This window comes from Camelus bactrianus, chromosome 36, assembly GCF_048773025.1.
Source record: "Camelus bactrianus isolate YW-2024 breed Bactrian camel chromosome 36, ASM4877302v1, whole genome shotgun sequence".
NCBI lineage: Eukaryota > Metazoa > Chordata > Mammalia > Artiodactyla > Camelidae > Camelus > Camelus bactrianus.
Genome location: NC_133574.1, coordinates 1,738,467 through 1,750,727, shown reverse-complemented (window position 1 = coordinate 1,750,727; position 12,261 = coordinate 1,738,467). Strand labels below are relative to the sequence as shown.

General features: G+C 60.5%; 1 protein-coding gene across 11 annotated transcripts in view; it reads left to right on the top strand.

Annotated features, from left to right (window-relative positions):
* The window catches only part of COBL (cordon-bleu WH2 repeat protein), a 153,642-nt gene extending 143,812 nt beyond the window's left edge, over positions 1–9,830 (top strand). For all 11 annotated transcript variants that reach the window (XM_074358630.1, XM_074358632.1, XM_074358636.1 and 8 more), the window contains 5 exons: positions 1,063–1,154; positions 2,193–3,904; positions 4,770–4,889; positions 5,516–5,785; positions 8,575–9,830. In XM_074358630.1, coding sequence (XP_074214731.1) covers positions 1,063–1,154; positions 2,193–3,904; positions 4,770–4,889; positions 5,516–5,785; positions 8,575–8,592 — 2,212 coding nt within the window. In that variant the 3' untranslated portion in view covers positions 8,593–9,830. The remainder of the gene's footprint in view (positions 1–1,062; positions 1,155–2,192; positions 3,905–4,769; positions 4,890–5,515; positions 5,786–8,574) is intronic.
* Positions 9,831–12,261: the final 2,431 nt, after the last annotated feature.

Here is a 12,261-nt window from a genome sequence, read left to right as displayed (position 1 = left end):
AAGTCTAAGGCAAACGCGACAGGAAAGGAGCCTGGTGCCTCCCGTGGTCCTCGTTAATTGGTTCCCATGCGCACACATCTCCGCCAGCCCCCTTTGTCTGCCTTGTCAGGGGACATTAGCCCAGACTGATCTGGAGGCCACTTCCTGGCTCTCAAAGGGACACAGGCACCGAGTAAGAAAAAGACTCATTTATGGGGGACACAAACTTTGCTGCGTAAGTGGGGACGGCACAAAGCACACTTCATGCACATTTCGTTATCTGGGCCTGATTAGTAACGGTGGAAATTGGTCCTCAGTTTTAACAATCAGTGGGAGAGACCTCCCTCCAGCTTTCTCTGCAGACGGACAGTCGCCCACGACGTGTCCCTGTCCTCTGCACGGCGAGAGAAGGGAGCCCAGGGCCCTTGCAAAGGCCGTTTGCAAATCGCTCTGGCAGCCGTGGTCCCATGGATGCTGCTGTCCGGGTGATGCAGATAAGGGGACACCCTCTGCCCTCCAAGGGTGGGTGACATCTTCCTGGATGCACGGGGGGCAGGGCCACATGGTGCCTCTGGACCCCAGACGTGGCCGGTCCCCCTGCTCCGGGTCTGGGAGCCCGTGAGGCTTTGGTAGCTCCAGGATCCGTCTCTCAGCACATGGTCACCGAGAGTGACCTCACCCGCCGTACAAATGGCTCCTGGGGCTTAAAGTAAGATCATCTGCACCTTGTGTGAAGCCTGGCGTGTGCGGGGTCCCCATGGCACAGAGGATGCCCCCATCCAGTCACGTCCCAGAGGGGGCTCGGGGTGAGGGGGCGAGAGGGCTGTCACCACTGTCATTGCCTGCGTGGTGTTGCTGTCACGGTGGGCTTCGCTGTGCACCACACGCCACAGACACACCACACACATCACACACACACCACACACATCTGTGTCTCAGGGTTCCAAGGGAAAACCACCACCGTGGCCCGGGGACTTTGGGACTGCAGGAACTTGACCCTGAGCGTGCTTTCCTCAGAGAGGCGTGGACTGGATACCTAAGGAGGTAAATGAGCGCTCTCCCTCTCCCCTTGGCCATCCCCAGGAGTGAGACAGCCGCCTCCGGTGAGCACGAAGACCTGCGTCTGAGCAGGTGGCCCCAGGACACGCTGGCCGAGCGCGAGGAAGAGCTGGGAGGTAAGAGCCGGCAGGGGTCCCAGGCACGCCTTGTGTGACCACGGGAGGGCAATGTCTGCAGGAGGCACGCAGGTGCGGGGAGGTGGGGGGAGCCGGCTTGGAGAGTCCGGACTGTCCCGTGGAAACATCCGAGCAGCTGCTTAAAACCAGCTCTAAGCAATACTGATTTTGCACATTAAAAAAGTGTTCTTCACACAGTAACAGGGGAAGTTCCCCAGGACTCAGATGAGTGAGGGAAACACCAGGAGATGAGTGAGTTTCTTTATTACACCTCTCCGCCCCACGCCACCCTTTACTTGCAAATCCGTGGTCTGTCTTGCAAACGACCGCGTCTTGGCAGTGACCCCTGTTACAGAGGGGCGTCCGTGGCACTGCTGTTGCGTGCGTCTGGGAAAAAAAAAAATACTGTGAGGACAAAGCAAATTTAAATCATCTAGAAATCTTCCGAACAAAGGCACACAGTGGAAATAAAATTTGATACTGGCCGTGCCTGGGAGCGAGAAGACGGGAACGCGCTGCAGAGGGGACCTGTAGGCTTGTCTGACCCGCTCTTGAGTTGTCTGTCCTCTGAAGAGGTGGGTGGGCGACCTGAAAAATCGTCATCGGTCGTTCTGTGTCCCTCGGGCTCTACCCACCTGGCCCGCTGCCTCCTTTAGGGCTAATTCTGGGGTGCTTGAGACCAAGTCGCCTGCCCCTTAAGAAGTGAGGTGACAGCCGGACAACACATAGATTTTCTGTTGCTTCCGGTGAACAAGAGCAAGATAAAGGTCAAAACCCCAAATTTTAACGTAAAAGATGTTGGCAAACTGTTGTCATCTCGAGACATGACAGATCTGCAAACAGGTCCTCTGCTGAGTAATGGGAGTTGAGACCGGCCCGAGGCACGCGTAGATCACAACCCAAAAGACCCTTTAAAATGGGCGCAGGTAACTGAGACCGAAGTAGCCTCAGGGACAGCAAAGCCGGGTGCGGCGTCACTGAGGGAGCAGCACAGGGGTCGGACGGGCCGTCTGTGACCTGTGCTGCCCTCCTTTGCAGAAATGGAAAACAGGAGCGCGCTCTCCAACTCCGCGCACGGCTGCCCGCGGGACGCCGCCATCCTCGACGGCGATGAGGAGCCAATCCCGGTCACGTTCATCGGGGAGGTGTTAGACGACCCCGTGGACGCAGGGCTGTTCTCCAACAGGAACAACAATGCCGGCTCTTCTGATACGGGGAGCACGCACAGCACGAAGGCCCCCCTGCCGCCGTGCCAGGCTGCGCCCGGCCAGCAGCCTGGGACGGGGAGGGCGGCCACCCCCGACCCCCCATCTCCTTCTGAGGATGCTGGGAAAGAAACCAAGCCAGCCGCGTCCAGCACCTGGAAGGATGTGAATCCAAACAAAACAGAGCCCCAGACGACCTCGGCCCCAGCGCTGCACACACGTGCCCTGGATGCGAGGGAGGGCAAGGCAAGTGGCTCTGCTCCCAGTAGAACGCCGCCCGCCACCGGGAGGCTGGATTCACAGCCTGTCAGGGAGACGGAAGGCGGTGCCAACAGTGATGTCTCAACCCCACCGTCCTGGTACCAACGAGGCCAACACCCCGGGGGGAGTTACGGCCTTAAATATGGTCTCACAACATATAAAATTGTCCCCCCAAAGTCAGAGATGAGGTGTTACGACAGAGGAGTGTCCCTCTCAACGGGCGCCATTAAGATTGACGAGCTGGGGAACCTGGTGAGCCCCCAGGCACCCGTGGGCAGGACCCTAGTCCCAGGGGCGCCCTCTCTTGAAGCAGAACCCCAACCCATTGGAAAAGTCAAAGAATTCTGGAGGTCCAACTCTACAGAAGAACCCTTGGGCCAGCCCACAGGGGGCTCGGCCAAGAGGACCCCCACCCCCTCCACGCCAGCAAAACCACAACCGCAAGAAGGCAGACCCCGAGCAGAGCCCACGTCCCCAGACCCCAAGGGGACGGTGCCTCCACCGCACCCGGAAGATGGGGGACCCCTGGAGGAGCGGAGAAGCTGGCCACCCACGGCAGCCCCTCGTCCTGAGAAAGTCACCGCCGCTAACACCGCGGAAGTCCATTTTCTCAAACCCCAGAGAAGGACATCCAGTCAGTACATGGCGTCTGCCATTGCTAAGCGCATAGGGACCCAGAAAGTCCACCTGGAGACGCGCGTCGGAAACGATGGGGAAGGGTCGGCAGTGGGAGCCCATCCCGGGGCGCACACCGGCAGCCCTTACAGAAGGTCCTCTACTCAAGACTGTCCGGCTGGCGTCCTCAGAAATTCCCATGTCCCTCTAGTCACAGCTTCCCCGAGGGATCAGGGTCCCCCGGGACGGAGCTGTGGTCTCAGTCAAAGACAAAGCGCGAGCAACCAGAGGACCCGCTCGGCATATGACCCCAGGTGCACGCCGGACACCACGAGTCCCCCGCCCCCTTGCTCAGGAGATGACCAGACTCCTGGCCCGGCCCTGGTGAATGGCTCCAGGTGGGTCCCGGTCCCCAGCGAGCCGCCTCACTCCCCGAGGGAGATCGGCACGAACGGCCATGCTGGACGGGAGCCCCTGGGGCGGGAGGAGAAGCCCCGTTTGTTAAGCACGGATGCACTTGAAACCGATGGCACGCAGCCAGCCAGCATCTTTGGGCCCAAGAAGAGATTCAGACCCGTCGTCCAGAGGCCTGCCCCGAAGGACATGTCCCTGCACAGCGCCCTGATGGAGGCCATCCATTCGGCAGGAGGGAAGGACGGGCTTCGCAAGGTGAGGTCAGCGGGCTCCCGCCTCCGGGACGGGCACTCCCCACATCCCCGCCACCCCATCACTTAGGTGGTCCCGGAGGAGGGAAGGCGGGCTGGGAGTGAGGGTGGGCCGGGAGTGAGGGTGGGCCCACGAGGTCCATTTGACCCCGGACCCCGTCTCACTGCCTGCAGAGTTGTTCACTTAGAGCCACCAGGGAGACCACAAGTGATGGGTCTGGGCTGGTCCACACTGCCTTCCGGCCCCTGACCGCCCTGGGGAAGGATGCCACACCCTGGGGGAGCGGAGGGGCGGGGGCAGATTGTCCATAGCTGGTCCTTGCCCGTGGCGGCGGGGGGGATGGTAAGTGGACAGTCAGGCAGGCTGCACCCCAGATCCCTGCGATTTTAGCACTGGTGGGCTGTCATCCTGCAACAGCCTTAGGGACAATTTGATGATGGCCTCATGAAGGCATGTATCACCTTACAAATACTATATCTCATTTCATAGCAGCACCAACACCGAAGACTAGGAAGTAGGTCCTCCATTTTGCAGATGGGAAAACTGAGGCACCGTGAGGTCCAGTGGCCTGGCGCAAGGTCACCCTGCCAGTCAGTGGGGACCTAGGACTCTGATCTGGATCTCCAGGACTGAAATGCACGTCTCAGCTCTGGAGAGCCGGGACCGATGACAGGAGGCCTGGGCATTACGGGGCGATCATACAGTGATACCCTAGACACATGACCTTTGATTTTTGTGGGGTCCATGCAGAATCTTAATTTGATCACATCGCACTGATGAATGCGGGTTTCCTTTAGCACTGCTTTCCCGTCAGGGTTTCCCCACCTCCCGAGTGCAATGTGCTGAAATGACCCAGTTAATACTCCAGATTGCAGAACACAGCCCGGAGCGAGGGCCAAAGACCCCGTCCCACGCGGAGGCGGACAGCGAGCGCTCGGCCCTGCTGGCGGCCATCCGAGGACACAGAGGCGCCTGCAGCCTGCGGAAGGTGGGAGAGGGGCCCAGGGACCGGGGGATGCTGCGCATGCCGGGCAGCGCTCAGGTTTTCTGAGTGCTGCTCAGTCATCATCGGAGTGGCCAACTCCACCATGGGCGAGACGCTGCAGAAACTCTCCCTCCCTCCCTGGATGTGACGGTCCTGTCCGCACACCCAGCACTCACTGTGCATGTCCCCAGATTCCCGGGGACGCCCAGCCCAGCTTCAAGGCTTAGATCCCCCAGCGGCGGGAGTCTGCAGCCTCGCAGCTCTGCGAATGGGGCTGCCAGCTGGTCGCGTGCAGCCTCGGGACCAGCCTGGCTGGAGCTCAGGGCCGGGGTGTCACCCAGCCTCCACAACCAGAATCCAAAGAAGAGCGGGGTGGGCACCCTCTCCTCGGGTTTGGGGTAGGGACCGTCCCCATCGGTTGGGTGTTGGATGTGCAGACATGCCACGCTGAGGCCGGAGGAGGGGGGCGTCCCGGCCGGGCAGGACCTGCCCCGCGCCATCGTCCCTGGCCCCGCGGAGGGCCTGGGGGAGCCGCGGGACAGCGCTCGGCTTGCTCAAGGTCTGGTGCCCCGCGCTGCCCCCTCGGGAAGGACCTCTGGGACACTGCCCTGGAACCGTCTCATTGCTAGGTGTCCTCCTCCGCCTCCGAGGAGCTCCAGAGCTTCCGTGACGCCGTGCTGTCCGCACACGGGTCGGGACCCCCGGGGCCCGAAGACCTCGGGGTCCAGTTCCCGGCCGCCCCGCCGCCGCCGCCGCCGCCCCCTCCGGCCACCCAGACCCCCATCACATCCCGGACGGCGCCCAGGGCCAGCTCGGGCCCCCTGAGCAGCCCCGGGGATGCCAGGCAGGCCCTGCTGGACGCCATCCGCTCCGGCACCGGGGCCGCGAGGCTGAGAAAGGTGAGGATGAGTGACTGCGTGTGACCGTTCCTGGCGGGGTGGGGCCGTCGGCCTGGGCCCCCGGGACACATGCGGCCAATAAGGGCCAACCGCGTCCTCCTCTGAGAAGCCTGATTGGGTGGCCCTTCCCCGCTGGGCGTGGCTTCCGTCCCAGGAGGTGCCCGGTGGCTCTGGGGCAGACGCATGCGCCTTGTGACATCTGCACCTCAGATCGTTTGCGCTTTGCCTCTTTTGCGCTCTCGCACCTTTGGGGCTTTTAAAGCTGCAAAGCCTTGAGGAAAACACCATAAAAGTAGGGCTCCGGGCGCCACCGAGTGTGAGCTGGGCTGTCGGTGTGAGCGGACGCCCCTTTATCTGCCCACGGGCTCCAGGACGCGTGTGGCCGGGGGGACCCTGGGTCCCAGCGGGGCTGCTGCCTTTCTCGGGGCTGCGATGCGTGAGCCCCTCAGTTTTTACCCAGGGCGCCCGGCCATCCTAGGCTGGCTTTGGGGCGTGCGGGGCTCACGGCTAAAGCATTCCTTTAACACACAAGTTTTGCATTGGCGACAGTGCTGCTTACGATAAAATCCAAAAGCGTACATTGGATGCAGGACGAATCATCACCTTAAAAATGTGTCTGCCGTTCGCTCTTCAAGGCGATGGGCGGTCCATGTGCCTTGTTTCGCGGTGCAAACCGAATCCCTCCGCCTCTGGCTGTGCGCTGGTCCCGGACTCCTCCAGCGACCTGGGTCCCGGCTAAGCGCCCCGCTCTGTCCGCTGCTCCCCCTGCAGTGAACACCGCCCTCTCTTCCTGAAGGCGGGGCCCAGAGGGACCCCCATTGGCATCTGCTGTCACATCAGTGCTGAGACTCCCTGCGTCTGACAGCCTCCGTGGGTCTGATTTAAATGCATTATTTCAGGGGGCTTGGGGTGGACACCTGGGGTCCTTTGATCCGTGTTTACATTCAGAACATTCACGGGTCCAGCCATCACCCTGCAAGCATTTCTTGAGAACCCACCAGGGTCCGGGGACTGCAGGAGCTTCTCTTGATGGAGAGATGGATGGAGTGTTGTATGCGGCCCCCGAGGCTCTCGGCCAGGGGAGGGAGACGGGAGTATGGAGTTTGTCGCTGGCCTTGGGGACGTCTCGCAAAACTAGAGGTCTGACAAAAGCCCCAAAAGATGAGTGGGCATCTCCTCCATCCCCTTCCTGGACTCAAAGGCTGCGCCTTCCATTTCGCAGACCGGGAAGCGGGGCGCAGGTGTCCGCAGTGGCCTGTCCCAGGCCTTAACTAGGTCAGGGCGGCGGCCGGGCCCTGGGAAAGGCCTCATTCAGCCCCACGGCCTCCCCGCTGCCCCGGGGCCCTCACAGGCACACATTTTCCCACCGCGGGAACCAACTGATTCGGGCCACACGTGGGTCCCGGCCCTTGCTGGTGGCAGACACGTGACACCATCACCACAAGGGCCCCGGGAGGCCCGGAGCCAGCAGCGAACGTCCATCCTCTGGAGCCCGAGGGCCCTCACTTGTGGGCGAGAGAAACGCAAGTTCTGTGACTGCGGGCGGGGACGTCAAAACCGTCCACAGCCAGACATCACACTCTGGGCTCAAACGGCTGGACCTTTGATGCGGGCCGGTTACCCTGGAGTAGGTCGGGGGCACAGGGTCCGGTGTGCCCTCGCTGGCCTGTGTCCTGCCCTCTACCAGGGGACCTGTTTTTCCTGCAGCTGGCACCCAGGAACGCCTGTCACCTGGGACAAAAGGCTACCCACTGCGGTGACCCCTCAGGGCCTCCACAAATGCTGTTCCCCATTCCTGGAGGGCTGTTCCCTGTGTTTTACCAGCTACTTCCCAGTCGCCTGGCTGTTGCTGTATTAAGCTCAGTTCCGCAGAAATTCTCCCCGAGCCCCGGTCCCTGTCACAGCACCCCCTCATTTCCCTGCATAATCACACCCCCGCTCTGACTTCGGTGTCACTTCGGTGTGATGCGTGCCTCTCCTGCCACAGCCCGGGACCCTGAGCTCCGGCGGGTCCCAGCACCTCAGTCAGCGCCGGGCACAGAGCGGGTGCTCAGTGCCCGTTTTTGGGGAGAAGGGAGAAAGCACCCCTTCTTGGCCACCGTTATTTCCTGGCTCTCCAGACCGGGCGAGCGCAGCTCGGGGTCCGTGTGCACAGAACCCCTCTATTCCCTCATCATTATCGCATCCGTCTTAAAATCGGGGGCAATTCCCAGGTTGCTCCTGTTACCCCAAGAAGTAAAGACCCCCCCAGTTCTCGTCAGACCTGAAAAATAAGTTGACAGTCGGGAGACGGGGCGTTGGGTAGCGAAAGATGTTTAAAGATTTATTTAAAAAGGGAAAAATTTACCCCCAAGCACAGGAGGAGGGCTGCCCCAGGGGGGAGCAGAGCTGGGCTCGGGGTGGAGGGGGTGGTCAGTGATGTCGGGGTCCGTGCCGCCGAGCCCACCTCCAGCCAGGGGAGAGGCTGGATGAGGACCCCCCACCCCCAAGACTGGGAGCCGGACAGCCTTTCCCCGAGAGCTGTGCTGGGAACTCTTTTTGTCCAAGAAAGGCTCAGAGGGGGCTGGGCTGGGGGCATCGGAGACCCTCCGGGGGCTTCCAGGCTTTCTTTCCCAGCACCCAGGCCTGCCTGGGTTTCTGATCGCTTTCTCCTCGGGGCTGTGAGGAGGATGCGAACGGTGTGATGCCTCAGCGTCTGGGAGGAGCAACGTCCCCAGGTGGGACTGGCCCCACCCGCGCCCCCGGCTCCCCACGCGCCCCTCGTGACGGTGGCTCTGTCTTCCCCGCAGGTGCCCCTGCTCGTGTGAACCAGCGAGAAGGCGACGTGGCGGCAGACACCTGCCCACGGGACGCCGGGTCACCACCCAGGAGCCCCGCGGGGCGAGGGGCCTCGGGACCGGCCTGCTCCGTCTCCAGGCCAAAACCCGCCTCACTGATTTTTGGTTCCCCGTCACCGGGGGAGGGGGACGGGGAACGTGACTGCCACGCGGCTTGTGCCAAGGAAATATACTTTTGCCTCTGAATCTTGAAAGTTGCCAATAAACGATTCTTGTTGGCCGGTGAATGGGACCCCAACACTGTACGTAGTTCCTCTGATGGACAAAGCAGAGGGGACCATTCACGCCTTAGATCGATTTTGGACCTTTGAGACTTTTACACGTACAGATGGTCACAACCCTTTAGTCGCTTAAAATCTTTTGAATTCTAGGGGGAAAAAAAAATCAGTGAGTCGATCGCAACAATCTGAATGTAATTGGCTACTTGATGCTACGTGTGAGAAAAAAAAAAAAAATGGGAGGATGCTTTCCAAAGTGACTTTAAGGAGTTAATGGAAGTATTGGTTTTTCTTCCTCAAATATTTGGGGTCATGGCTTCATGGAAGGTTGCAGACCATGATCTGACCAGCTAAGCTATTAAAAGTCACCTGTGGTCACTTGGAGGAAGAGTCACATGTGACGCACGAGCAGGGCAGCGCTGAGCTCTGCAGCAGGGGTGGTGGCGGGGATCAGCATGGCGCTGGAGTGGCCGGCCAGCGCCCCCCCTTGGACAGCTGTTCCCCGCGGGCTGTGAGGTCCAGCACGCCTGCCCCCGAGGTGGCTGTGCACGGAGCCCCGGGGCTCCCCCAAGACGCTTAGGAACCCGATGCAGGGCCAGGAGCGGGGACGTTGGGTGTCCGCCTGTCGCCCGGATCAGATCAAAATCGCGCTCACATTTGACAGTGCGGGTTCGGTCCCCATCATTTACAGCAGAAGTTAACTGAGGCCGTGGCTTTTCACATTTTATTATATTGGAAAGAAGCTCGTTAAGAGGTTATCAGAAATTAGGAGAAATTGAGAAGTCAAATTTCTGTCTTAAATGAAGCAACGAATACGGTGAGGTCATTTTTGAATGTATGACAAGGAGAGTGGAAACTTCGCCCCGCGTGGTCCGAGGAACGCCCCGCACCCTCCCCGGGGTGGCCAGGGCATCCAGCCAGTTGCTCTCAAACCGCACTGTCCCTGCTGTTTGTCTCTTCGTGCCACAAATAAAAGAAGGTGACACTGTAGCCCTTGTGTGAATTTCATGACTTCCGGCAGCAGCCTGTCTGCATGCCCTGTCCCCAGAATAGAAAGAAAAGGTTCATTTATTCCATCAATCATTACCGGGTTAGAGCAGACAAAACGGGAGAATTCGTGCCTCCGTGGCGTTTGCATCATAAACAAAACAAGTGAACAAAATGTTGAGTCCATTTAGATGCTGGTAGGGTAGTGATTCAGAGAAAATCATGAACACAGAAGGAGCACCAGAGGGTGGCGAAGACAGGCCCCTTGCTACGGTGACATTTGAGTAAAAACCTGAAAGAAATGAGAGCACAAACCATGGGTGAACGCCTAGCTGGCAGGGGCAAGAGCAGGTGCAAAGGTCCTGAGGCAGGATTTTGCCTGGTGTGGTAGACGAACAGGAAAGAGGCTAGTGCAGAAGTATGGGGGGCAGGGGGGTGTCATACAGTTTCCCTGACTGCTGGCCCCCCAGTGCTCACACATAATTGGTGCCTCATTTCCCAGAGCAGGCCAGGGGAGCAGCAGACTTGCGGGGCCCAGACATGGGCTCTGGGGACAAGAAAAGTGGTCCAACCGAGTGCACGCCCCAATCCTAGCTCATTACTGCTCACACAGGACGGGACCAACTTTATACTGAATCCATGGTTTGTTGAATTAACGTTAGGGTCTGCACCCCAAGCCGGGCTGAAGCTTGGGTGTGGGGTTGTGATGTGGGGCATGGCACCCACTTTGGCATCAAGCTTCCATCATTCGGCAGAGAGCTTCACCGTTGTTCTGGGGGGCTCTCCAGCTACCTGACTGGCCGGGAGGCACCGTTTTCCAGGCGAGGCAACCGTGATCCATGGAGATGCAGCAGCCTGATTGCATTGTCCTCTTGGTTAAATCAACCCTTCTTTGCTCCCTGTCCCTACAGAGTTAAATCCCTGTTCCCACGCCCGTTGGACCCTCCCCACTGCCACCAAGTCGCTGATGGATCCCGAGGGCCTGTGGTCCTACTCCCCTTACGCCTCGCCGGGAACACACAGCACCCACCCTGCCGCCCCACCCACTGCAAAACCCAGCCCTGCAGAGCATCCCCTCTTTCTCCCCAAACGTCCCAGTTTAGAAATAAAGTCTATGCTCTTCCTCGTTGCTGGGGGCAGATGAGACGTCAGTAAACGCATCTCAGGAAGCAGGATGGGAGCCTGGGTTTCCGGTGTCCAGTCGGGGATGTTCCCCACCTCCGCTCTGCCTCCCGTTGGCAGGAACCCCGCCGTAGCATCCGAGGTACCAGCAGAGTGACCCCCAGGCTTCCAGGAGGCGAGAGGGGGCTCAGAAGGGTCGGGAGTGAAGCGGTGCCTCCCCCGGTCCTGGCCCGCGGCCTCCGGTCAGCCCTGCGGTCTCCTGCCCGCATTGGCGCCGAGAGCCCGGGGTGGCTGTTCCGGTCTTCCTGGGCCACATCACTTCCTGACGCCTGTAGCAGACCCGCCGGCAGGGACAAGGAGCTCTGGCCCTCTGCTTTTTACAGCAGCACCCTATTTACTAAGCAGTCCACTCTTAAAGCTGCATCACTGCCCCGCTGCCCCCAGGGGGGACCCCAGGATGGACGGTGAGCCCTGGAATGTGGGTTCGCCCTTCTGACCGAATCCGGATGGATGGCGCCTGCATTTCTGGATCCGGTCTGCCCGCCCGTAGCCCTCCCTCTGCCCTGCTCAGCCTTGAGACAGGTCACCCCAGGGAGAAAGTTCCAGAAGGATCTGATTAGTCAATGGCTGATGGGCAGATGCCCAACTGGGGGCAGAGGAGACAGCTGGGGAGCCTCCAAGCTGCAGTGATGGGAAGGCCGGGAGGAAGGGTGGAATTGTCATCCGGGACAGGTTTGCAGCCATGGACACAGCTGGCCGAGCCCTGGATGGAGGGCAGGAGGCCAGCAAGGCGGTGGCATCGGGTCAGCTAAGAAGGGGCTCGGACGAGGGGTGGACGAGCAGCTCAGAAGCCAGGCAGTGAGGGGAAGGCCGTGGGCGGCCGGACACCAGGATGCTCCCCGCCATCTGCCACTGGGCCCTCCAGGGACACCCAGGGCTGTGGGAGACTCACAGGTGAGCCAGAGGCGGGGGGCCTGGGAACCAGGCAGGAGTTCTCGCCCCCAACAGTGCATGTCCTTCAGCAATGAGCCCGCCCGGCCGGGGACCGCCAGCTCCCACGCTGTGGTGTGGACGAAGCAGTCCCCACCGCAGTGTCCCCGCGGCTCGGTGACATCATGGCTGTCAGGGCAAGCAAAGCAGGAAGGCGCAGAGGGGCCGGATGGCCAGACAGCGGATGCTCGCTTTTCCCAGAGTGATGAATTAAATCTTATACGGACCCGCCTGGGTCCCTGGCCCGGCCAAGGCTCTCTGCCTCCGCAGGGGAGGTCCTTTTTCCATCCCAGCTCCAGCAGCCAAATGACGGAACTGAAGC